At 36.2% G+C, this 24,819-nt stretch overlaps 3 protein-coding genes across 3 annotated transcripts; 2 read left to right on the top strand and 1 right to left on the bottom strand.

The window, feature by feature from the left end:
* Positions 1-8,863: 8,863 nt before the first annotated feature.
* LOC136062191 (uncharacterized) lies at positions 8,864-10,498 on the top strand. The gene has a single exon (XM_065760978.1). It carries the CDS (start codon positions 9,011-9,013, stop codon positions 10,430-10,432), a length of 1,422 nt encoding a protein of 473 aa, XP_065617050.1. The 5' UTR covers positions 8,864-9,010; the 3' UTR covers positions 10,433-10,498.
* A 651-nt stretch (positions 10,499-11,149) lies between these two features.
* On the top strand, positions 11,150-12,923 carry LOC111992637 (uncharacterized). The gene has a single exon (XM_024024500.2). The coding sequence runs from the start codon at positions 11,300-11,302 to the stop codon at positions 12,719-12,721; it is 1,422 nt and encodes a 473-aa protein (XP_023880268.1). The 5' UTR covers positions 11,150-11,299; the 3' UTR covers positions 12,722-12,923.
* Positions 12,924-14,914: 1,991 nt separating this feature from the next.
* Positions 14,915-21,742, bottom strand: LOC111992633 (RNA demethylase ALKBH10B). The gene is made up of 7 exons (XM_024024499.2): positions 20,975-21,742; positions 17,446-17,576; positions 17,180-17,297; positions 16,706-16,822; positions 16,460-16,575; positions 16,133-16,287; positions 14,915-15,755 (listed from the first exon to the last, which is right to left on the bottom strand). The coding sequence occupies exons 1-7, from the start codon at positions 21,570-21,572 to the stop codon at positions 15,281-15,283; spliced, it is 1,710 nt and encodes a 569-aa protein (XP_023880267.2). The 5' UTR covers positions 21,573-21,742; the 3' UTR covers positions 14,915-15,280.
* Positions 21,743-24,819: the final 3,077 nt, after the last annotated feature.

Here is a 24,819-nt window from a genome sequence, read left to right as displayed (position 1 = left end):
CAATTTTTTTTAATGGATGGATTCATATTTTAAGTAATTATATAACATACAAAGTTACTATCAATAGGTTTTTTGCTTAAAATCTGAAAATAGATAAGATCTTACAATCCATGATCCGATCCTACAATCTACGATCCTACCTACCTCCCACGATCCTATGTAGGATCCCGATTTTGACAACCTTGGCTGAGAGACTTGAGACTTAAAATTTTCTTGGTTTATAAGTCGAGTCTAAAAGACTCGATTTCCAAGCCACGCGGAAAAAATGCAAACCATAAAAATTGAGTATTTGAAACTCGATTTATAGACCCTAAATCGAGTCTCTTAGACTCGAGATGCTAGTAAAAAATATAGTTTGAAAACATTTCCTGCTAACTAGATAGTTGGGAAATCTTGGTCAAATTTCAATTTTGGCCAGCAAAAGAAGGTAATTCTTTTTCTTTCTTTTTTGATGAAAACAAAAGAAGGTAATTTTAAAATAACTAGAATTGACATGTTATATCTTATAACCCTACAGTTTTTCCCTATTGGTAATGTCAAAGAGTATAATCTGAAACATATATCACGGATTCAAATTTGATTGTATATGCTCAAAAAACAAAAAACAAAATCCTAGGGTAATTATTAAAATAATAAAATTGATGTTAGACTCAATCTATATCTATATTGGTTAGAGCTCATCACGTATGATATTTTTGTCATCCCAAAAACAAACGAAATCTAATTGGGTCAAATCTTTATTTTAGAATGAATACAATTTCTCTTTATACTAACTAGCAGGTAACTCGTGCTTATGCACGAAATGGAAACATTATAAATGGGATCAAGTGGCACTAAAATTTTTTTAAAAAATTAAATTAAATTAAATTAGACGCATGGTACAAAATTATACTACAATTAGAAACTAATTTTGATTCAATTTGAATTCTAAAATGGTACTTCAATATATATATATATATATCCACTTTTAACAAATTAACAAAATCATAATTCAAACACACTAATTAAAATGCACTATTTAGAAAAGTACAGGAATTGAGAGAAACAAATTCCTTGTTTGAAACAATTATATCTATCACACTTTGGAGTTTGAAAACATTTGTGAAAATACGTGTGGTTGAAAAAGTGCATTGAAATACATGAAATATTGTTTAAAAATTGAAAATTGTTGTTTGAAAACACTAACCAAACACCCCCTAAACAAAATAAACAACGAAAGTTAAAAGGAGTGGCTCTACAATTATAATTTAGCAAACCAATATGGAGCATATTAGAATTGGATTATGCTAAACTTGCCATCAGAAATGAATTATGGTCCTGCAAGCAGATAGTTAGAATAAGACAAAAGGGCATTTGATTGGAACAAAGTGGGGACTCTTTGCTTCTCTTCTCCCCTAAATGCTTTAGTAGAAAGATACAAACATTATGTTCATTGAAATATACCAATCATGAGACATGCAATCGTTTGTTGTGTCCCCAAGAGCATGCACATGGAAGCCATGGAGTCCAGGTATAAAGACCAGAAATATTTTCAGATACTGTAGCTAGGCCTGAAAGTTTTAGAAATGAAAATTATAACTTTAAATAAGAAAATAACAATTTACATTTCTTTATAAAATAACAGCAATTTCAAGTTACCATCTCCTTCTTGAGTGAAGTAGATAATGCCAAAAACCCTCAATTAATGCTGCAACCAATCCTAGATTCGTTCAGAGACAACATCGAGTGAATCAAATTTTGCGGTAGAGTAATTAAATAAGAAAATGGAAGAAAAAAAATCCAACTCAAATTCTACATTTAAATTTTGATTTTTTTTTTCCATCAAATTGAGCTCTAAACGTTGATTATGTGCATTTACAATCACGGCTAATTTGATGGAAGGCTTTGTACTTTGTGGTTCCACTATGAGAGGATGATTCAGAATCCAAGAATGACATTGTTGCAGCAATATATTTGGCTTCAAACACATAAAAACACACAGAATCAACAAATAGAATGTCAAACATTGTACCCAACATTGCCCCCATAATATAAATATAAAATTTTGAGGGACATTAGACTTATCTTTGTCTTTTTTTTAATATTTTTTGTTGAGAACTGGAAATGTCTTTCATTGATGTTAACATGTATAATATATTGTGGGCTTTAGGCCCAGTTAGGTTACTTGTATAGCACACATATGTTTCCTATATAGAAGCACCTATGTACATTCTTTCATTGATAAAATACAATACAATTACATTTAGTATTTCTAACATGGTATAAGAGCCACTGCTCTAACCTTTCTTTCTTAGCAGTCTTGTCTTTATTGGTGTTACTCCGTTCTCAACATCGCCTTTTTGTTGAACTCTCTCATTTTAGTACTTCCCTGTCTTTCTCCTCTGTCTTAGATCTTTTTCCAGATGAGGCACATATTCCATCTGTAGCTGCTCCTGATCCTCCTGTAGTTGCTCCTGATTCTGTTGCTGTAGACTTCTCTGTCCAACCACCAGATATCACTAATCCCTTTCCTAGTTCACCCTTTAATGAACAGGTAGAAGATGAACAGGTTGAAGACGAGCTAACCAACCCCAATCCTGAGCTTGGGTCTCCTGCTCCTGCTCCACCTAAAGATCTTGCACAAGACATTCCACCTTGTCACTCAACTCGGGTAAGATCTATTCCTACGCATTTACTTAACTATCATTGTTACACTGCCTTTGTTATACTACATGAGCCTCACACCTATCGTGAGGCTTCCATTGATCCTTTATGGCAGATTGCAATGAAAGAAGAACTTGATGCATTATTTAAAAACCATACTTGGGATTTGGTAACACTTCCTCCTAGGAAATCTGTGGTTGGTTGTAAGTGGATCTACAAGATTAAGACTCGCTCTAATGGGTCCATTGAGCGCTACAAAACTCGTCTTGTTGCAAAAAGTTTTACACAAGAGTATGGGATTGATTATGAAGAGACTTTTGCTCCGGTTGCTCATATCTCTTCTGTTCATGCCCTCTTAGCTATTGCTGTTGCCAGTAAATGGGATCTTTTTCAGATGGATATCAAAAATGCATTCCTTAATGGGGATTTAAGTGAAGAAGTGTATATGCAACCTCCTTCTGGTCTCTCTATTGACTCAAATAAGGTTTGTCACCTTCGACGTGCACTTTATGGCCTTAAACAAGCTCCACGAGCTTGGTTTGCCAAATTTAGCTCTACCATCTCTCGCTTGGGTTACATGGCCAGTCATTATGATTCTGCCTTATTTCTTCGTCGTATTGACAAAGGTACTATTTTACTTCTCCTATATGTGGATGATATGATCATAACTAGTGATGACCTCAATGGCATTCAAGAACTTAAAGTTTTTCTCAGTCAGCAGTTTGAGATGAAAGATCTTGGACATCTCAGCTACTTCTTAGATCTTGAAATCACTCATTCTACAGATGAACTTTATATTACTCAAGCCAAGTATGCCTCTGAACTCTTGTCTCGAGCTGGACTCACTAATAGCAAGACTGTTGACACTCTAGTTGAGCTTAATGCACATCTGACTCCTTCAGGAGGAAAACCATTGCCTAATCCCTCTCTTTACAGACGCTTGGTTGGCAACCTAGTTTATCTCACTGTCACTCGTCCAAACATTTCTTATGTTGTTCACTAGGTGAGCCAATATTTGTCTGCTCCACGATCGACTCACTATGCTGCTGTTCTGCGCATTCTTCGATACCTAAAGGGCACTTTCTTCCATGGTCTTTTCTACTCTGCCCAGTCTCCTCTTATTTTCCGTGTATTTTCTGATGTTGATTAGGCAGGAGATCCCACTGATCGTAGATCCACCATTGGTTATTGCTTTCTTCTTGGTTCTTCTCTGATTTCTTGGCATAGTAAGAAACAAACTCATGTGGCCCGCTCCAGTATTGAAGCAGAATATCGTGCCCTTGCTGATACCACATCTGAGCTCCTTTGGCTACGATGACTTTTCAAAGACTTAGGTGTGTCTACATCCTCTGCTACTCCTCTTTATTGTGACAACCAGAGTGCCATTCATATTGCTCACAATGATGTCTTCCATGAACGGACTAAACACATCGAGATCGATTGTCATTTTATCCGTTTTCATCTTGTCCATGGTGCTCTCAAGCTGATCTCAGTCTCCTCTAAAGATCAACTTGCAGATATCTTCACCAAGTCACATCCTAAGGGACGCCTTCGTACTTTGGTTGACAACCTTAAGCTAGTCTCACATCCACCTTGAGTTTGAGGGAGCTTAACATGTATAATATTATTGTGGCTTTAGGCCCAAGTTAGGTTACTTGTATAGCACACATATGCCTCTATATAAAAGCACTATTACATTCTTTCATTGATGAAATACAATACAATTACATTTAGTATTTCTAACAGTTGAAAAATGAAACTAAAAACCAATTATATCAAATCCTTTTTGAACAACGTCTACCAACCTAACATTTTAAGAACTGTGTATATATTAAGGCCTTCCATGCCATATATGTGTTGATTGGTTTGCTTCACGTTTACATTGCAGCCAACCTAGCATCTTCATGACATACCCTAGCAAGGATGAATTCTTTGTAGGATTCTAAAGAGTTGTAACTACTGCAGAGTATCACTCTCAATAATAGCTTTTGTGAAACTTGTTCTACCGTAAAGAGAATACCCCTTCTCAGTGAGAAGTTCTCACTACCAGAGTTTCAATTTTTTCTGCATCTTAACCAAAGCTTTGACAGAATGCCAGCCTAATGTGGTGCAATTCAAATTTCTCTTTCTCTGCCTTATGGACCTTCTCTCTCCCTCTATCTCTCGTTCTCTCTCTTCTTCTTCTTCTTTATTTTTTTTTTATTTTATGAATAGAAACTTAGCGCATTTCATCCCTATAAAAATAGTCACATGTTGCCAATGCCATCCTAATGGCTGGATGCACTGTATCCAAGCCAAGTTCTTATTGTAGTCACTTTGGTTTTCACGTTTAGTGGCAAAATTAAAAAAAAAAAAAAATATATTATATACTTATAATATATATATATATATATATATATATATATATATATATATAATTGATACAATAACTCGCTTAGATAAAAATCACCAAACTTATATTGAACAAACATGCCACAAAATTGNGAGTTTTACCTATATATGTGTGTGTGCATGGATGAAAGTTCCTCCGATTCAAATCACATGATATATTTTATAATTACGTGGATGAGTGCTTAAGAAAAAGAGATAAGTGTAAAGTCCAAATAATAATATTTCATACTTCAAGTCCTACACCTATGATCCATTTTGAAGGGAATTCAAACCCTGAATGTACCACCGCGCATTCTTGGTGCAGTGGTCACTCCATAAATATAAATGCTTGTGGGGTGTTGGGGGCAAGGATCGGAGTTCAAGTTTCCAAGAGTGAGTTTCACACATATATATACTTAGATTAAGTTAGAGTAGAAATTTTATCTTGTATTAAAAAAAAAAAAATATATATATATATATATAGATAGGTTCAAGTTACACCTGGTGTAACTCTTTAGAGTTATACTTTTTTTAAACCATTAGATTTAAATAGATCCAACGGTTAAAAAAAACTCTCATTATTACAAATATTTTTATTAAAATATCATTAATTATCCTCATTTATTACCTTCTAAACCTATCTCTAAACCCAACAAAATTTAACGTCTGACTCTCTCTCTCTCTCTCTCTCTCTCTCTACGTTTCTCTTTCTCTCTGTTTGTCTCTCCATTTGTCTCTCTCTCTACATTCTAAACCTACATTTCTCTCTCTCTCTCTATCTCTTCCTCCATTGCTCCTCCACCATTGTTCCACCTCTACAGGTTGCTGACCTAAAAAAAAAAAAAAACACCCTAGCCGAACATTGTTTCTATTTTTCCTTTCTTTTATGTTGTGAGTGCTCTGTTTTTTTTTTTTTTTTCTTTTCTGGTCTGGGAGGTACCGGCGAAGGCACAACCCCTACATGCATCGTAGCTATGAAGAGCTCTCTCATGGGGGACGTGGTTCTAGTAAAAGGTATGATGAAAGGGATTATTATCGCGAAAGTCAAAGCAGGAGGCACAGGTATGATGAAAGGGATTATTATCACGGAAGTCATCTTTAACCAGTTTCTTTGCTCCAGCTTCCATTTAGTCTTTGCATTCCTTTTAAAAATCAGTTGCTATCATGATTTCACCATTTCATCTCCTCTCTCTTTTCCTCTTAACTTAGGTTGCTGACCTAAAAAAAAAAAAAAACACCCTAGCCGAACATTGTTTCTATTTTTCCTTTCTTTTATGTTGTGAGTGCTCTGTTTTTTTTTTTTTTTTCTTTTCTGGTCTGGGAGGTACCGGCGAAGGCACAACCCCTACATGCATCGTAGCTATGAAGAGCTCTCTCATGGGGGACGTGGTTCTAGTAAAAGGTATGATGAAAGGGATTATTATCGCGAAAGTCAAAGCAGGAGGCACAGGTATGATGAAAGGGATTATTATCACGGAAGTCATCTTTAACCAGTTTCTTTGCTCCAGCTTCCATTTAGTCTTTGCATTCCTTTTAAAAATCAGTTGCTATCATGATTTCACCATTTCATCTCCTCTCTCTTTTCCTCTTAACTAGATCTCTTTTATCCTTATTTGTCAACTAGTCAGTTTCTCATGGGATTAGGATCCACTGGGTGCGAGCGACTGTAGTTACTAATAAAAAATAAAATAAAAAGCTAGAAAACTAGTCAATGTCTTTATTTAGAATCCCTTGACTAACTGTAATCGATGGCGCATTAAATCAAACAAACCTAACCACCAATATGATATCTAAAATTTCAACTCATCCTTTTCCCTTTGATTGGATTTTTCTTCGGTGTCCCTTATCCAAAATTGTGATAAATATGTGTGTGTGTGTGTGTGTGGAATTTATACCACTAGCCTAATGGGTAGAACTCTTACTGTGGAGGATTTATAGAGGCACGGTGTCAATTTTAATAATGTTAGGCATACAATTTTTAGGAAGTAATTGGTTAAGCCTATTTCCTTTAGTCAACACAAAGGAAATCTTTGAGAAAGTCTGTTTTTATTTGTTGATTTACTCTTGCTGGGAACCAAATTCAATAGCGTGCACCATAAGCATGTGTGAAACTTTTTGTTTGATTTGAGATATTAGTATATGCATGAATGATTTTACTGTCAGGGACTCTCTGAAACCACCACACATCAGCGGAATGATCAAATTTCCATGGTTTTATCTTTGGTTTAGTTTTCTATGAACTCTCTTTTACCTTATTTTACCATAGTTTATGGGAAAGTTATGATCTTACATATTATGAGTTTTGCAGGTTCAGGTATCCCTGCTTCTAAGGACCAATATTGTTTTTTTTTTTTTTTCAGCTTACCGTGAAATTTATGTACAGGTTGTTGAGTGCAGCAGCAGAGGACAGGGTTTATGCATGAGAAGGAAAGTACCTACAACCAAATTGTTAGCTTCTGAGAGTCGTAGGTGGGGTCTTGAAATATTATAAATGCCTTTAGGGATATGGCTGCAGTGAATACATTTGACTGCAGTGAAAAAATTTGCTATTTGGCAATTGATGTTATTGTGTTTTGGGTTTGTAATAGCTTTGGGATTGTTAATTGGGTTCATCGTCATTGACATCATTAGGATTTACATTGGGTATTAAGCTATTCAGCTTTTTAGCTTTTGTGTATTATGTTTTGCAATACTTTGAATGCTATTTCATTTCAGTCAATATGGTTGGTATTTGCCGTATTGGTATTTAGTCCAGTGTACTTATCCATCCCCTCTTCCCCCCCCCCCCCCCCCCCCCCCCCCCCCCATCATCATCCATCATCATCATCATCATCATCATCATCATTCATGCAACACATTAAAATTTAAAGCTAGTAAAATTATTTTCAATTAGCATATTAAAAACAGAAAATGAAAATAGAAATCTAAAGCCTACAAAGCAACATAAAGGTGCAATCAGCAATGCTGTAATTGCATAAAGTAGTCATTGCATTATGGCAAGGACCTAAGAGGCTAAGTAAGAATTCTTATCATTAAAATCTACAACACATTGATATCAATCTTGTATGAAATTCACTAACCAAAATTTTCCCCTTAAGCAAAATAATTTGAAGAAATGTAGATAAATGGCTTGTAGACAAAACAAAAATTGATCCTTCAGAACACTCCCAAACACAATTTTTAAGGGGAAAATTACCTTCGTCTATCCTTTTTTGCTAGAACCATGTCCCTCATGAGAGCGCTCTTCATAGCTACGATGCCTGTAGGGCTCCGACTTCAGCTTTGACTGCGACTGTGCCTTCGGTACCTCCCAGACTAGAAAAAAAAAAAAAAAAAAAGCACTCACAACAGAAAAGAAAGGAAAAATAAAACAATGTTTGGCTAGGTTTTTTTTTTTGCTGGCAACCTGTGGAGGTGAATAAAAAGGAAAAAGAGCAATGGAGGCCTAGGAGAGAGAGAGAGAGTGGAACAAGGGAAGAGCAAGTAGGAGAATAGAGAGAGAGAGAAGAGACGTCAAATTTTGTTGGGTTTAGAATGTAATAAATTAAGGTAATTAATGAGATTCTAATAAAAATATTTGTAATAATAAGAATTTTTTTTAACCGTTGGATCTACTTAAATCCAATAATTTAAAAAAATATGTAACTCTTTAGAGTTATACCAGGTGTAACTTGAACCTATCTCATATATATATATATATATATAATTATTAAAAAAAAAAAAAACCCTGAATGTGAAAGTCTCTTGGGCTATATAATACGGTCCAAATACAATGTAATGAATAATATTGGGCCAAATTCCTTAGGGTCCAAACTGAAAAGTCCAAAAATCCTTGCTCTTCTAAAAAATGAAAGAAAATAACCACTCACCTTCCCAGTGGGTGCGCTCCACCATAGCATAATCCACTTCCAGAGGCAACAACCTCTTTGTCCTCCACCGGTAAGTGTAATTCACAAAAACAAAAACAAACCGTATCTGATATCTCTCTATCTCTCGCATGGATTTCTTCAAAGCCGTATTCGCCGACGACCCACCGGAACCTCCACGACCCGATTCACCAGAACCCGTAAACCAAACCGACCCAGATCCCAATCCTCCTCCAAATCCTAATTCTCCGACTATTGGCGGCAGTGGTGGGTGGAGCTTTGGGGGTCTGATCAAAACCCTAACCACCAAATCCGAGTCTGTCATCGAGACCTACCGTCGTGACCTCAAGGAATTCGGGTCGGGTCTGAAGAAGGAGATCGAGGTGGCACATGGGTCATTGGAGAATGTCAGCCACGTTATCGACGAGATTGGTACCTCTGTGATCAAAGGGACGGCCCAGATCATCTCCCAAGGTAAGGACGCAATCCTAGCCGATGATCTTGAATCTGATTCTGATAACAACAATAGTTCTAGTAGCAAACAATTGGGGTTGAATTCGAAGCCTTATAGTAGGTTTGAGGCTCAGGTTCGTGTAATTCAGGGTGAGGATAGCACGTACTGTGAGGAACCTGAGGATCTGGGTGATTTTAATAAGTGGAAATTAGGGTTTGATTTGGGGGAAAAGAGTGAGGAAGTTGAGGTTCTGATGGAAGAAAATGGGGTTGTGGAGAGTGTGTACAAAAGGGTTGTTCCCAATACTGTGGATCATGACACATTTTGGTGTAGGTATTTTTATAGGGTTTATAAGGTCAAGCAAGCTGAGGATGTTAGGGCTAATCTTGTGAAGCGCGCAATTTCAAGGGAGGAGGAGGATTTGAGTTGGGATGTCGATGATGAGGAGGAAGGGGTGGAGGAGAATAATGTGGTGGCAAAGATGGAGGTAATGAAGAATATTGAAGTGGGTAGTGAGGACAAGGAGTTGGGGGTTGAAGTGGTGAAAAAGAGTTCCAATGTGGAGGAAATGGGAAATGTTGGTGAAGATGTAGTCGTGAAAGGGGAGGAGGAGAGGAGGGAATTGAGTGGTAAAGGTGATGAGAAAAGTGTGAAGGAGAAGGAGGATGCGGTTGAGGAATTGCAAGGCGAGGTAGGCGAGAAGAGTTCTGATTTGGAGGAGGGAAGGAAGGGGAGTGTTGGGGAATCAAGTGGTGATAAGGAGTCTGATGAGAAAATGCGTTTGGGAGGGGATTCTGAGGTGAATAAGAATGATTTGGTATTGAAATCTGATGAGAAGGTGGTTTCAGACGGAAAGGCTGACTCAGGTGAGTCTTGTAAAGATAGTGACTTTTCTGTGGTTTCAACTCAACCCTCAATGCCCGAGGAAGATGACCTCGGGTGGGACGAGATTGAGGATCTTAGCAGCATTGATGAGAAGAAAGCAACTCAAGGCGGAAGCCCCAACAGAGCTGATGTGCGGAAGCGGCTGAGTGCCACAGAAGAAGAGGAAGACTTGAGTTGGGATATTGAAGATGATGACGAGCATGCTAAAGCTTAATTACAGCTTATACGTTTATGTTTTTCATTCTTATAAATATATCTCATTTCCCATTCTGTTCTATTTTCCTCCATTTTTTTTTTTTTGGGTTCTCTTCTTTAGTTGGTTTAAACTTCAAAATGAAACTGTGATTGTGTATCTCTTACTGTATNAAAAAAAAAAAAAAAAAAAGCACTCACAACAGAAAAGAAAGGAAAAATAAAAACAATGTTTGGCTAGGGTTTTTTTTTCTTGCTGGCAACCTGTGGCACTCACAACAGAAAAGAAAGGAAAAATAGAAACAATGTTCGACTAGGTTTTTTTTTCTTCCGGCAACCTGTGGAGGTGGAACAATGGTGGAAGAGCAATGGAGGAGCACATAGAGAGAGAGAGAGAGAGAGACGTCAAATTTTGTTGGGTTTAGAATGTAATAAATTAAGGTAATTAATGAGATTCTAATAAAAATATTTGTAATAATAAGAATTTTTTTTAACCGTTGGATCTACTTAAATCCAATAATTTAAAAAAATATGTAACTCTTTAGAGTTATACCAGGTGTAACTTGAACCTATCTCATATATATATATATATATATAATTATTAAAAAAAAAAAAAACCCTGAATGTGAAAGTCTCTTGGGCTATATAATACGGTCCAAATACAATGTAATGAATAATATTGGGCCAAATTCCTTAGGGTCCAAACTGAAAAGTCCAAAAATCCTTGCTCTTCTAAAAAATGAAAGAAAATAACCACTCACCTTCCCAGTGGGTGCGCTCCACCATAGCATAATCCACTTCCAGAGGCAACAACCTCTTTGTCCTCCACCGGTAAGTGTAATTCACAAAAACAAAAACAAACCGTATCTGATATCTCTCTATCTCTCGCATGGATTTCTTCAAAGCCGTATTCGCCGACGACCCGCCGGAACCTCCACGACCCGATTCACCAGAACCCGTAAACCAAACCGACCCAGATCCCAATCCTCCTCCAAATCCTAATTCTCCGACTATTGGCGGCAGTGGTGGGTGGAGCTTTGGGGGTCTGATCAAAACCCTAACCACCAAATCAGAGTCTGTCATCGAGACCTACCGTCGTGACCTCAAGGAATTCGGGTCGGGTCTGAAGAAGGAGATCGAGGTGGCACATGGGTCATTGGAGAATGTCAGCCACGTTATCGACGAGATTGGTACCTCTGTGATCAAAGGGACGGCCCAGATCATCTCCCAAGGTAAGGACGCAATCCTAGCCGATGATCTTGAATCTGATTCTGATAACAACAATAGTTCTAGTAGCAAACAATTGGGGTTGAATTCGAAGCCTTATAGTAGGTTTGAGGCTCAGGTTCGTGTAATTCAGGGTGAGGATAGCACGTACTGTGAGGAACCTGAGGATCTGGGTGATTTTAATAAGTGGAAATTAGGGTTTGATTTGGGGGAAAAGAGTGAGGAAGTTGAGGTTCTGATGGAAGAAAATGGGGTTGTGGAGAGTGTGTACAAAAGGGTTGTTCCCAATACTGTGGATCATGACACATTTTGGTGTAGGTATTTTTATAGGGTTTATAAGGTCAAGCAAGCTGAGGATGTTAGGGCTAATCTTGTGAAGCGCGCAATTTCAAGGGAGGAGGAGGATTTGAGTTGGGATGTCGATGATGAGGAGGAAGGGGTGGAGGAGAATAATGTGGTGGCAAAGATGGAGGTAATGAAGAATATTGAAGTGGGTAGTGAGGACAAGGAGTTGGGGGTTGAAGTGGTGAAAAAGAGTTCCAATGTGGAGGAAATGGGAAATGTTGGTGAAGATGTAGTCGTGAAAGGGGAGGAGGAGAGGAGGGAATTGAGTGGTAAAGGTGATGAGAAAAGTGTGAAGGAGAAGGAGGATGCGGTTGAGGAATTGCAAGGCGAGGTAGGCGAGAAGAGTTCTGATTTGGAGGAGGGAAGGAAGGGGAGTGTTGGGGAATCAAGTGGTGATAAGGAGTCTGATGAGAAAATGCGTTTGGGAGGGGATTCTGAGGTGAATAAGAATGATTTGGTATTGAAATCTGATGAGAAGGTGGTTTCAGACGGAAAGGCTGACTCAGGTGAGTCTTGTAAAGATAGTGACTTTTCTGTGGTTTCAACTCAACCCTCAATGCCCGAGGAAGATGACCTCGGGTGGGACGAGATTGAGGATCTTAGCAGCATTGATGAGAAGAAAGCAACTCAAGGCGGAAGCCCCAACAGAGCTGATGTGCGGAAGCGGCTGAGTGCCACAGAAGAAGAGGAAGACTTGAGTTGGGATATTGAAGATGATGACGAGCATGCTAAAGCTTAATTACAGCTTATACGTTTATGTTTTTCATTCTTATAAATATATCTCATTTCCCATTCTGTTCTATTTTCCTCCAATTTTTTTTTTTTTGGGTTCTCTTCTTTAGTTGGTTTAAACTTCAAAATGAAACTGTGATTGTGTATCTCTTAATGTATGGAGTTGAAGCAACAATGTCCATAATAATATTCCTCTTCATTTGATTGTATCTATTAGTAATTTGGATTCTCTGTTGATATTTATTGAATTCTGAATTTCTGATACTAGGGTTGATCAGGTTATATCTATTAGCACGATAATCCTTCACGTTTCAGATATTCTTGAACTTTCAGTGTCTGATCCACATTTCTAATATGTGGTGTTTTCTTCTGAGTTTGTTTGTCTGTCTTTATTTTTATTTTTATTACTCTATTGGATCCTCTGATAAATAAGTGAAGATTAAAGGTTATGCTTGGCGAGTACATTGTTTCCATTTCAAGGATCCTTGTGACCCATTAAATGCATGCTTTTGAAGCATTTACACTCAAAAACAGAAATTCTGGATGCTAGAATTTATTATAGTAAGTGCTTGTGAGGTGTGGGGAGCAAGTCAGGGGTTTAAGTCTTTAGGTGGAAGCTTTAAACACATATATACTTAGATTAAGCTAAAATAGAATATTTATCTTGTATAAAAAATATATATATATATATTATATCTCATTTCCCATTCTGTTCTATTTTCCTCCATTTTTTTTTTTTTGGGTTCTCTTCTTTAGTTGGTTTAAACTTCAAAATGAAACTGTGATTGTGTATCTCTTACTGTATGGAGTTGAAGCAACAATGTCCATAATAATATTCCTCTTCATTTGATTGTATCTATTAGTAATTTGGATTCTCTGTTGATATTTATTGAATTCTGAATTTCTGATACTAGGGTTGATCAGGTTATATCTATTAGCACGATAATCCTTCACGTTTCAGATATTCTTGAACTTTCAGTGTCTGATCCACATTTCTAATATGTGGTGTTTTCTTCTGAGTTTGTTTGTCTGTCTTTATTTTTATTTTTATTACTCTATTGGATCCTCTGATAAATAAGTGAAGATTAAAGGTTATGCTTGGCGAGTACATTGTTTCCATTTCAAGGATCCTTGTGACCCATTAAATGCATGCTTTTGAAGCATTTACACTCAAAAACAGAAATTCTGGATGCTAGAATTTATTATAGTAAGTGCTTGTGAGGTGTGGGGAGCAAGTCAGGGGTTTAAGTCTTTAGGTGGAAGCTTTAAACACGTATATACTTAGATTAAGCTAAAATAGAATATCTATCTTGTATAAAAAATATATATATATATATATTCTGATAAGTATGAGATTTGATCAGTAAGTTATGCTTTTAATGGCAGCAAAATATCTGAGTATTAATCCTCAATAAGGATAGTATAAGCATTTAAGAAACATTGTCGAGAAAGCTAGCTCAGAAACCCTTACATGCACTCTTGCATCTCTTAAAACGTGTAATGCAGCAGATAATCATTGGATCATGTTCTTGATTTGAACCTCTTCTAATGAAAGAGGTTCAACAGAAACACAATAATCCATTCTTTTGATCTGGATTTAGGACTAAGTTACGCATGTTTATGTCATTCGGTTTTTGGTGATCTTTATGATTAATGCTTTCGCCATTACCCGCTTGCAACTTTTTAAGCACTTGGAACACCATTGGTAAATATTATGATTAATGACTAACTTGATATGTTACAGCATGCCTTTCCTTGGAAAGTTTTCCTTCTGTACACACATTCATTGAGGTAGATACTGTGTAGAGAAATGAAGATTATTCTTTTATTTTATTTTATTTTTAAAAAAAGTTATGATATTAAGCTTGCTGGCTGCAGCCTGCAGTACACAAAAAACATTTTATTTTCGTCTCTCAGGCTTACTATTTCACTTCAATTCACAGGGAATCAGATTCTCAGAAGTTGGATGACTTTTCAGATATGCTGATAGCTGATTTAGGATTAGAATTTAGAACCAGTCAGTATTTATCTGCACAAACTTAAATACCACAACAAAACAAAGAGGGAGGACAATATGAGCGTCATTAGCACAGAGAATTGTGACTGCAATTGAGGTTAGTACTCCAAATAATCTAATCCAAAAATCAATAAAACATTCACAAAGGCTAGTTCACACATCCAAAAGAGAACTAGGAAAATCTGAACAACACAACCAGAAAGTGATTTGATTAGTCTGTGAAAAGGAAAAATATAAGCAATAATACAAAATTCCGCCTCTAACTTACTTGACCCAATTCACACCCCCTCAAACTTGAAGCTGAACTACCTCTGAAACTCTACCAAGATTGGCATTCAAGAAAAAGTGTTGAGACCACCACTAGAGCCTAATTTTACTGTGATAAATAAAACAAGCTCCTCTAACAGCACCTGGACCCTTTTCTCCTTTTGTTACAACAAGAGAAACTCCTCAAAAGCAAGGAAGCAAACATGAATTCTACCTTTTGCTGATTCATATTGCTCTGGACATAGGGCTGCTACAGACTTACTTCCTTCCCACCAATTTTCCTCAAACACTGATGCCTGGTTCAGAAGCGGACTCTGTGACATGAGTTTCAACAGGAGGAGGTAAGGCAAGAAGACGGCCTTTTTGGGCACGCGGAGGAAGATGCTTTGCAGGTTTTCTTGATCCCACAGTCCATGGCAAGAAAACTCCAGTGCCACCTTGAGGAAGCCTTCGGGGGCTCAACACCATAGGGCGCACTGGTGCTAACATGACCACTGGAGCACGAACAACTCCCCATCTGGACATCATGTCTGTTGTCTCATAGCCATTGAGAGCTCCATTTGGGACTGCATATGGGCTTGGAACGCCTGGTTGCCAGAGAGTCATGGCACCAGTCATGGAAGGACTGGTTGGGGACTGGCATTGATTGGACTCCGGGCGAACTCTGAAGAGTGTGATGCTGGTCCTTTTGTTAGGAGAAGGGCACATGACATGTCTAGCCATGTCAGCACTGTTTCCCCTCATGACCAGAAGAGAGCTGCAGATTTTATCATAGAATTGGTCAGTAAGAATTAGTTGCACAAGAGATAAACACTGTTGGTGATATAAATACTACGGGGTGTGAATATGATATTGCTAACTTGGCTGAGTAAACATCAGTGGCGTTGGATTAAGCAAATTGGCAACGAAGGTGCCAATGTCTAGGTCATTTGGATGTACTTTATCTTAGGATATTGAAGATACAAATTTGACTGAACTTACAACATAAAGATGTTCAGGAAGAAAGAAGGCCATAGATAATTTTCATTTATCATTCTGCTATGAGAAATGCCAAATGCCATGAGCTCAATCTCTCTGAATTTGAACCATGAATTCCAAATGTGTAAAACAAATCAAAAAAATTTGAGTACATACCCTTCCTTCAAAGAGAACATCAGTGGCCCTTTGTAGTTTCCATCATTATCACTCACAAGAGTACGTCCAAAAGCCATTGTTGATTCAGAAAGGAGAAGAGTGGAGACAGGTTGGTCCAAATGGGGTGGTTTCAGGAATGGCTGTGAATATTCCCCCTATACAAATAGATATTTGTGATTTCAGCTGTTGCTCTATTTAGAAGGTACTGAAAGTAAAAATCTAGGCTTACAACACAGACCAAATGTCATGAAGCGCCCTCTTTGCAGCTATGTTCTATAAACTATAACACAGGAGTGAACATGACAGGGCTGCTAGATATAGGAATACCTCCTCAAAGAAGTTAATGATGCAACCATTTGGTCTTTTGTACTCTGGAATTAGTTGCCACTGCAGAAGGTGATCGATGACACCTTGGAGAAGAGCTGGAATTGGCTCTATATGGCCTATAAAAACAAAAATAAATAAATTATCAAGTCTTCTATAAGTTACAGTGAACTATGCGATTCTCATTTTTAGGACCACATCACAAGTTTGACAAAGCAAAACAAATCAATTAGATCATAGAAGTCTTACTTGTTTGATTGTTGCTTGCCGCTTCCTCTTTTATTTGCCCAAAAATTGGAACCCCAAACTGAATCAGCTCTCTCCTGTTGCCCTTCACCTGTTTGTTGAACAAAATAAAGGTCTCACCTGCACATGAGGAAGATTCAGTCAGATTTTGTGTACCATAAATTTCAGCAATTATCATCCATTTGCAAGATAAGCTTCTTTAACCATCATGCTAAAGAACGCAGTGTTAAAAAAGACTGCACAGATTTATATCAAGCTTCAAAGTCTTTATTTGCCTCTAGTTAAGCTCATATGGCCTTAGTTCAACACATTTAAGTGTCAAATCCCAGCTAATTTTGGGTTGGCTCTTAGCAAGATAATTTTATGATCTCAAATCTTGATCATAAATACAAATGATTCAATTAGAGAAGTCACATAAAGTCAATCAAAAGCCAATTACAAATTTACGATAGTCCCAAGGATGAGGCTTTGAATCACCTGGGAGTTCTCCATTCTGCCCAGCTGCGCGGAGTTCATTAACAAAGTCATTCAACTTACAGAGCTCTGAATCAGTGAAGACGTCCTCATATAACTTTAGTCCTTTCACAACATTCACCTGCCAGTTGCATTCATCCGTCTATCAGTAAATGCCTGCTGCTCTACTTTTAAAGCATATATACTACAGGATATCATCAACCAAACTCTTTCAATTGCATGTTCTCTATGGAAAGAACATGAGTTAAATTGTGAAAAAAAGAACTCGCCATGTGCCCTTTCACTGGCTCCTTGGCTGAGAAACCTTTTGTCAACTTGATCTGGCCGGGACGTGCCTCACAGTCTTCATGGTTAGAACATATGTCCACGTTTTCTACAGCAGGCTGCACTTCTTGAGAACCTGTATTTCCAAGCATTACAACTTACTTAGGATCAATAATTTGTTAACAATAACTGATCAAAGAAATAGATATATGAAAGGAAATAAAATTTAAAAAATCAATAGTTAATTAATGTTTTATTGGGGATAACTTGGTGTCAATGTAACAAAAGTCAGTGTGATAACGACTTCTATGCAAGAAAAATTGTTACGAAAATCTTTCACCACCTACAGAAGTTAATGCAAGCTCAAAGGATTTTCAGCATTCACTATTGGAAAGACTCCCAGACTCTCACTATAACAAACATTATCTGAGAGACACCCACTTTGAGCTTGCCACTTGCCAAAACAATGAAAGCAACCTTTTTTTCTTGGATAATAGTAAGAGTAATAAGTAATAACGATGAAGGCACATTAAAAATGAATTAGTAAAAACACAAACCATTCTGGTAGCATAAAATGCTACAATCAAACATGTTCATAAATTGCCAAAAAAAGTTGGAGGGAGGACCTAACATGTAATGTGTGTGATCAATAATCAATATAATTACGTTTGTCTTTTATGGGCAATGATACTCCAAAGTCCAAAGTACAACCTAGTTGATCAAGCCTTTAATACCCTTCATTAATAATTTAGTATTTAGTTTGTGAGGGCAAATACCATAAATGCAAGTAAATGAATTTTTACAAGTTAACCAGATATACAGTGACGGTTCCAAGAATTTTTCTCAGAATGTTCCTTAAGAAGTATAAATCATACAATCTAATAAAAAGATAAATTCATATATTGACAACAATAACAACAATAAAAAAAAAAAACACGTAAATACATAAAATTTATAATTGTCTTCTACGCGTTTTCATATTTTGAAATCATTATATGATAGTCTCATTATCAATACTACAAACTACATCTTTTTAATTAATACAACCAAGCAATCATTTATCCACTAAATGTAAAACAAATTATGAAGCAAAATTTAATTTTATTAGCATAAAAAAAATTGAGGGTGCTCTCAAATCTTTTTGAATGATAGACAAATAAATTTTTTTAAATTATTATATATATATATATATATATTTCAGGTCATAGTGGTCCTAGTACCATCCTGGGCTTAAGGTGGTGCTCCCCTTGCAGATATAAATGCATGCCATTTTCCTTCCTCAAATGACATGTTTTAAATTCATGACAACAAAAAATTAATTAACAATTATATATTTCCACACCTGTTTTTGTTGCTTAAACAGCGCATGAAAATACGGCTAATCCTAATGATTCTGTTCCACTCTGGGTCTCACTTCTCTGTCAGTACTCAGTACTATCACATAAAAATTATTGAGGGTGCTCTCAAATCTTTTTGAATGATAGACAAATAAATTTTTTTAAATTATTATATATATATATATATATATTTCAGGTCATAGTGGTCCTAGTACCATCCTGGGCTTAAGGTGGTGCTCCCCTTGCAGATATAAATGCATGCCATTTTCCTTCCTCAAATGACATGTTTTAAATTCATGACAACAAAAAATTAATTAACAATTATATATTTCCACACCTGTTTTTGTTGCTTAAACAGCGCATGAAAATACGGCTAATCCTAATGATTCTGTTCCACTCTGGGTCTCACTTCTCTGTCAGTACTCAGTACTATCACATAAAAATATTCCCATAAAATTCACATTACTTATATTAGACCATTATTTAAAAATTAGCACTGACCCCTTTTATTGCTTCCCTCAACAGTTGGAACATTGTTACTGCCAAACACAGCAAAGCTGGTTCTTCTAAAAAAAAAAAGGCAAAGCTGTGCCCACTGTCCCGCCCACTATACCCCCCCATCTACCAAGTGCCAAAAATGGCAGGACACCACAACAAACAAAAGCAACACAAACGTACACAGAAAATTATTATACTCACTAATACTGTGTCTTCATACATTAACAGTGAATATAATCTTAGATTTAATTAATAAGAGAGAGAGAGAGAGAAAAAAAAAGGTATCAATTCCAAATTAGTCGAGTCGGCAACTTTTGACTAATTTTCATGCAATTATGAATTTTTCGTGAATTTTTTTATTGCTGAAACACAAACAAACAAACCCAGTATTATGAGTTCAGTTAATCGATCAATTTAAGAAAATTTTAATCTCATTTTTATTTTAAAAAAAAATATAAAAAACAATTAATTACTTCTTTTCCTTCTTCATACAAAGTTTCTACAAATATTTTTTTCCTAATATTATTCTCTCACGAATATCTAATAATTTTGCAGTAGTGTAATCATATACGGCATCCCAAACACCATCAAATTGTCATTGAAATTACCCTCCTCCACCATCATTGGATCGTCCACCTAAAGTGACCACCAACTGAGTTAACCCAGCTAGCTCGGTCCCAGTTGGGTCCCATTTTGTCATTAAATTAACATAGCTTTGGTCAAAATCCCCAACTACCCACCACACAGACACACACAGAGACCCCGTGACGTAAAAGCTAGTAAAATCCAACGGCTGCGATCGCACGCCGCCTATAAATAAAATCATTTACACACATCTCGAGGCCTGCATTGCCCAACGTGATGGTATTCGCTACTACCGAAACTAACTGTCACACACCAGATTGCACCCAAAAGTCTATTCGTTTCACCTCGATTTTCTCAAACCCCACTTAAACCTCGGGACAATATCAACCTCATTATTATCATTATTTATTATTTATCTCTCTCTCTGTTTTTTCTATTTTTATTTTTAATTCGTCTTTTATTTTTTCCTATATGGAAAAAAAAAATTCAATTTGTCAAACGACGCCGTTGAATTCCAATGTCAAGGCAGGAAAAATTCGCAGGCGGAGTTTGAATATTGAATCAAAATCACATAAATTTTTCCGGACGCAATGAAAAGCGAAAAACGTTTTTTTTCAAGCTTCAAAATAATAAAACAGTACAACCTCAAGTCAGCTAAAAGGCGTACAGCTCTACTTTTCTGAGATTTTTTTAATAAAATAAAAAATAAAAAATAAAAATAAATCTCAGCTACCAAATATAAAAGTGTCCGATTTAAAGGCCGCATCTTTTTCATTTCCTACTATTTCTCGGAAACCAAACGTTTGCCTAATTTCCAAGCGTGCCTAAAAACGAAGATATAGGTGTTTTTACTTTTTATAACTGACTTAGTAAAAATAATCTGATTTTGTTGCGGAATTTCGCTGTACCGTTACGGATCTTACCTCCGAGTCAACTTTAGCTACAATTTACAAAAACCATCAGAGCCACATATAATAAAACATACAAATTTGCGCTTTCACAATAAAAATTGAGAACAAATAATTAAATATATATATATATATATATATATAAAATTATTAAATAAAAAAAAAAAAAAAATATATATAATTATTAAAAAAAAAAAAACACTTACCTGAATCGGTGATATCACTATCCGGTGAGGAATCGTCTTCTTCACCAAGCTCAAGTCCAACATTTCCATCACTTTCCGTCACTTTCTCGTCGATTTTCTCACTCTGCTCCTCCTCTTCGACTTTCTGATCTTGCTCATCCAATTTCGCCACCTTCACCTCCTCGCTCTTCTTCGTCTCGGCCTTGGCGGTCGAGTCCGCGTGATCTTGTTCACTGATCGTATCGTACTTTTTCTTCGGGGCAGCGACTCGCCGGAGCTCAACCGCAACGTCGGCGATGGAGTGGTACTTCTGCATCTGGAGCACCGGGATCCAGTTCAGCCTCCGGCGGTGTATTGCAGCGAACACCGCGTCATATTCCGACGACGCTACCCCTCCGACTCCGGCGCCAGCCAACTGAGTCAGGTGCGCGCACAGCGCGTCGATGATCGCGTTCGCCGCCGCGAACTCCCCACGGTACCACGCGAGAATCGCGTCTCGGGCGAACGAGTCGGATATCATCATCGGATTCTGCATCGGGATCATTGCCGGCCCCGCCACCGCCACCGGTGACGTCGCCGCTCGATCGGTCGGTGAAGCTGGCATAGCCGCCATCAGCATATATATTAAATCTTTATATCTTAATCTCACTGTAACAACGATTCCCCAAAAAACCGAAACTTTTACTCCGTTATTTACCGGCCGATATTTCGGACTCACAGAGAGAGAGAGAGAGAGAGAGAAACAGAGAGTTGTGTTTGGATTTTGTGTCTCACGCAGTTGTGGGGGGTTTTGAGAAATGGAGGTATTTATATTGTGAAGCCTATCGAGGTGGCTTGTCCGTACAAGTGGGCCATAGTTAATTACGTGGCAAATTTTAGAGCGTGATGACGTGTCACTTCTAAAATGAACGTTCGGTTAGCTGAGTAGAAGCATGGTTAGGAGTTTGAGGGGAAGGTGAGGTAATTTTATTAAAATTAATTTTTCCTTTTTTTTTCTTTTAATATATATATATATATATACACATATCTCACGGTCTCAGGTGGTTGAATTTTTCTTTGTGTTTTTTTTTTAGGTTGGCGGGGATTTCCATGCTGGAATGCAGGGTTGGAATTGGACAGAAAAACTGATAAAGAAAGCACACTTTTTAAGATATGGTAGTCACCGTTGGAGTTTAGAAACTTAGATGTGAAGGTTAATTATGGTGTTTTTATGATTAGGGTGTGCTTCATGTATTAATTTAATTGTCTTTTATTTCTCACCTAATTAATTTTAAAAATTCATGATCATTTTAAACAAGTGTTTTTATTAGGGACAAAATACATTAACAAATATCGGAATTACTTATATTTAAAAGTGTTATAACTCAGTTAGCATCAAATATTTTTGATAATAAATTACCAATTTAAATAAAGAAAATTTATTAGCAAAGTCTAAAGACTACATGCAAATCCATATATTGTGCTAATTTGGTATGCATACATAAAAGAAGAGACGGCTCACAATTTGCTTATATTTACCTTGCTTTAATAATGCTCATGTGAGTTTCAAAAATAAAAAATAAAAAAAAAATAATGCTCATGTGCATAATTTTGGAATGAGTCTTTGGGCCTTTGGACATCTTAGGTGTACAACATGCCAAATACAAGTGACGAGTTAAAAAAAAAAATTTGAGGGGTCAACTGTATAAAAAAAATAAAAAACTCAAATATATTTTATTTTCATAGTTAGTCTGTATATTGTGAACTATATTTTAATCATATTAACTCTCAACCCGAAACCCACAATTATCATTTCTTTAAAAAATAAAAAACTAAAAATATAATGTCAATACCTCTATTTTCTAAATAACAAGTAAATTTTTTTTTTTTATAAATATATATAAAGAGGAATTGTATTAAAAATATTTACTTTTTTATTTCCAGAAACATATATATATCAAAATATACTTTGGTTAAATGAGTTATGCATGGTATACGAGTGATAAGAGAAAAAATAATGCATTAATTATTATATAAATTTATTGAATGTCAATAATATACTTTAAATACATTTTATTTAATGGGCTATATATGGCGTAAGATTAATAAGAGAAAAATGATGCATTAATTATTTACTTAATATGTTGCATATTTTTATAAATTCCTAGAGTGTTCTGTTAATTTTATTTATTTTGAAAAATACATAAGGGAAGGGATTTGTTCAAAAGTCACCCTAGCTCCTCCCTCCCTCCGCCACTATGTGTGATCTATCCTCATAAATATATTGGATCTTTTTTATTACTCCAAAAACAGTTAAAAACCAAAGTGTTTTTTTTTTTAATTAATTATTATGTGAAAAACTAAAAAAATACATGAGTATTTAACATAGGGAAATGCTAATGGGTGCCCTTAGGGTAATGATTAATAATCTATTTAAATAAAGTTTTTATGAGAAAAGAAAAAAATTTATTGTTTTGATGGTCTTTTTCATTTCTTATAAAAGTAGTGTCAAAACTTTCTTAAAATGAATTGTTAAGCATTGCCTTAATGACACTCGTTAGTATTTTTTTTTTTTTTTTTTAAATGACACTCGTTAGTATGACCCTTTAACATAAATTGAGTCTATGGACTAAAAAACAAAGGTCAACCCTAATTTGGTGACAATAAAATTAACTAATTGAACCACCCAACATCTAATGTGCTACTTTTGATGTGTTGGTGATACTACTTCATAATTGTACCATTTTCTTTTGAAACCCAATGATATAAATTTTTTCGTTCTAACTACTAAAGGAGGTTTTTTTTTTTTTTTTTTTAATTATTTAGAAACAACTACTAAAGGCGTTAGGTATCAAGTAGTTGCCAAAAAACCACATTTAAGGTGTGCCAAGCCAATACATTGACCAAACCTTAAATGCAGTTGTACACAAGTAGCATCGAACCATGGATTACTAGATGTTAAGTTGATAACACTAAAAATCAATCCATCTTGAGATAAAGTATAAACCATTTTAGCCAATAAAACTTTTAGCAATAATGTAATAGGAAATTGAGGTAAACGTAATTACACATTAAATTCTACAGTTTAAAAGATGTACCAAAATAATAAGGGAATGAACTAAAGTTCAAAGTTTCAAACGCAATATCGCTTTACTTAAAATAAAATATAAGTTTAATTTGTTACATCCTCTAAACTATATTTCGACATCCCCTTTCTCTTTTTGGTACAAGACAAATCGAAGTTTCCTTTCTTAAGCCACTTGCCATGTCCAATGATTAAAAACCTTATAAAAAACCAAAATACAAAAAACCATATATATGTAATTATCTAAATAAAAATAGATAAGAAAAAAAAAAGGGGGGATTTTAAAGGTTGGTTTTGTGATTTGACAACACAATAGTATGGCACGCCAAGTTGCATGACATATAGAACATAAGAGAAGATTAGAAGAAGCACAAGATGCCTGTGTGGGTGTGGGTGTGGGTGTGGGTGTCCATAACCCTATTTCCTAATCAACGAGCTTTCGTTTTTGGGGTTGGGTCCCAACGAAAGCCTCTGTTGTTGGCTTATAGACGAGGAAGGGAAGGTGTGCGGGTCCCATTGCCAATGGCGAGTGGTTGTTGTGGCCAACCCAAGTTGTGCATTGCGCACATGCACACGATACCCTCACCACCACCACTAAAAGCCAACTCCATAACAATATGACCAACCCCTTAGCCTCCTATTCAAGCCACTCCTCCCTTCTCGGCTCAGCTCTACTCGATCCGACTTGACTAGGCTCAGCTTTGATTTTTTTTTTTTTTTTTTTTAAATTTTAAACACTATCATAATAAAAGGCTTTAAAAGATGTTTGCTGTCTTATTCCCTAATACTGCAAAAAAGTGAA

This window comes from Quercus suber, unplaced genomic scaffold (assembly GCF_002906115.3).
Source record: "Quercus suber isolate HL8 unplaced genomic scaffold, Cork oak 2.0 scaffold_390, whole genome shotgun sequence".
Classification (NCBI taxonomy): domain Eukaryota; kingdom Viridiplantae; phylum Streptophyta; class Magnoliopsida; order Fagales; family Fagaceae; genus Quercus; species Quercus suber.
Note: the sequence above shows the minus strand (reverse complement) of the source record. Positions and strands in the feature narration are given on the sequence as shown.

Coding starts and splice junctions, on each gene's coding strand:
- LOC111992633 (XM_024024499.2), bottom strand. CDS start 21,572: ATGCTGATGGCGGCTATGCCAGCTTCACCGACCGATCGAGCGGCGACG. Junction 16,576..16,705: donor GGCAAGCAACAATCAAACAA/GTAAGACTTCTA, acceptor TTGTTTTTATAG/GCCATATAGAGCCAATTCCA. Junction 16,288..16,459: donor TCATTAACTTCTTTGAGGAG/GTATTCCTATAT, acceptor CTATTTGTATAG/GGGGAATATTCACAGCCATT.
- LOC136062191 (XM_065760978.1), top strand. CDS start 9,011: ATGGATTTCTTCAAAGCCGTATTCGCCGACGACCCACCGGAACCTCCA.
- LOC111992637 (XM_024024500.2), top strand. CDS start 11,300: ATGGATTTCTTCAAAGCCGTATTCGCCGACGACCCGCCGGAACCTCCA.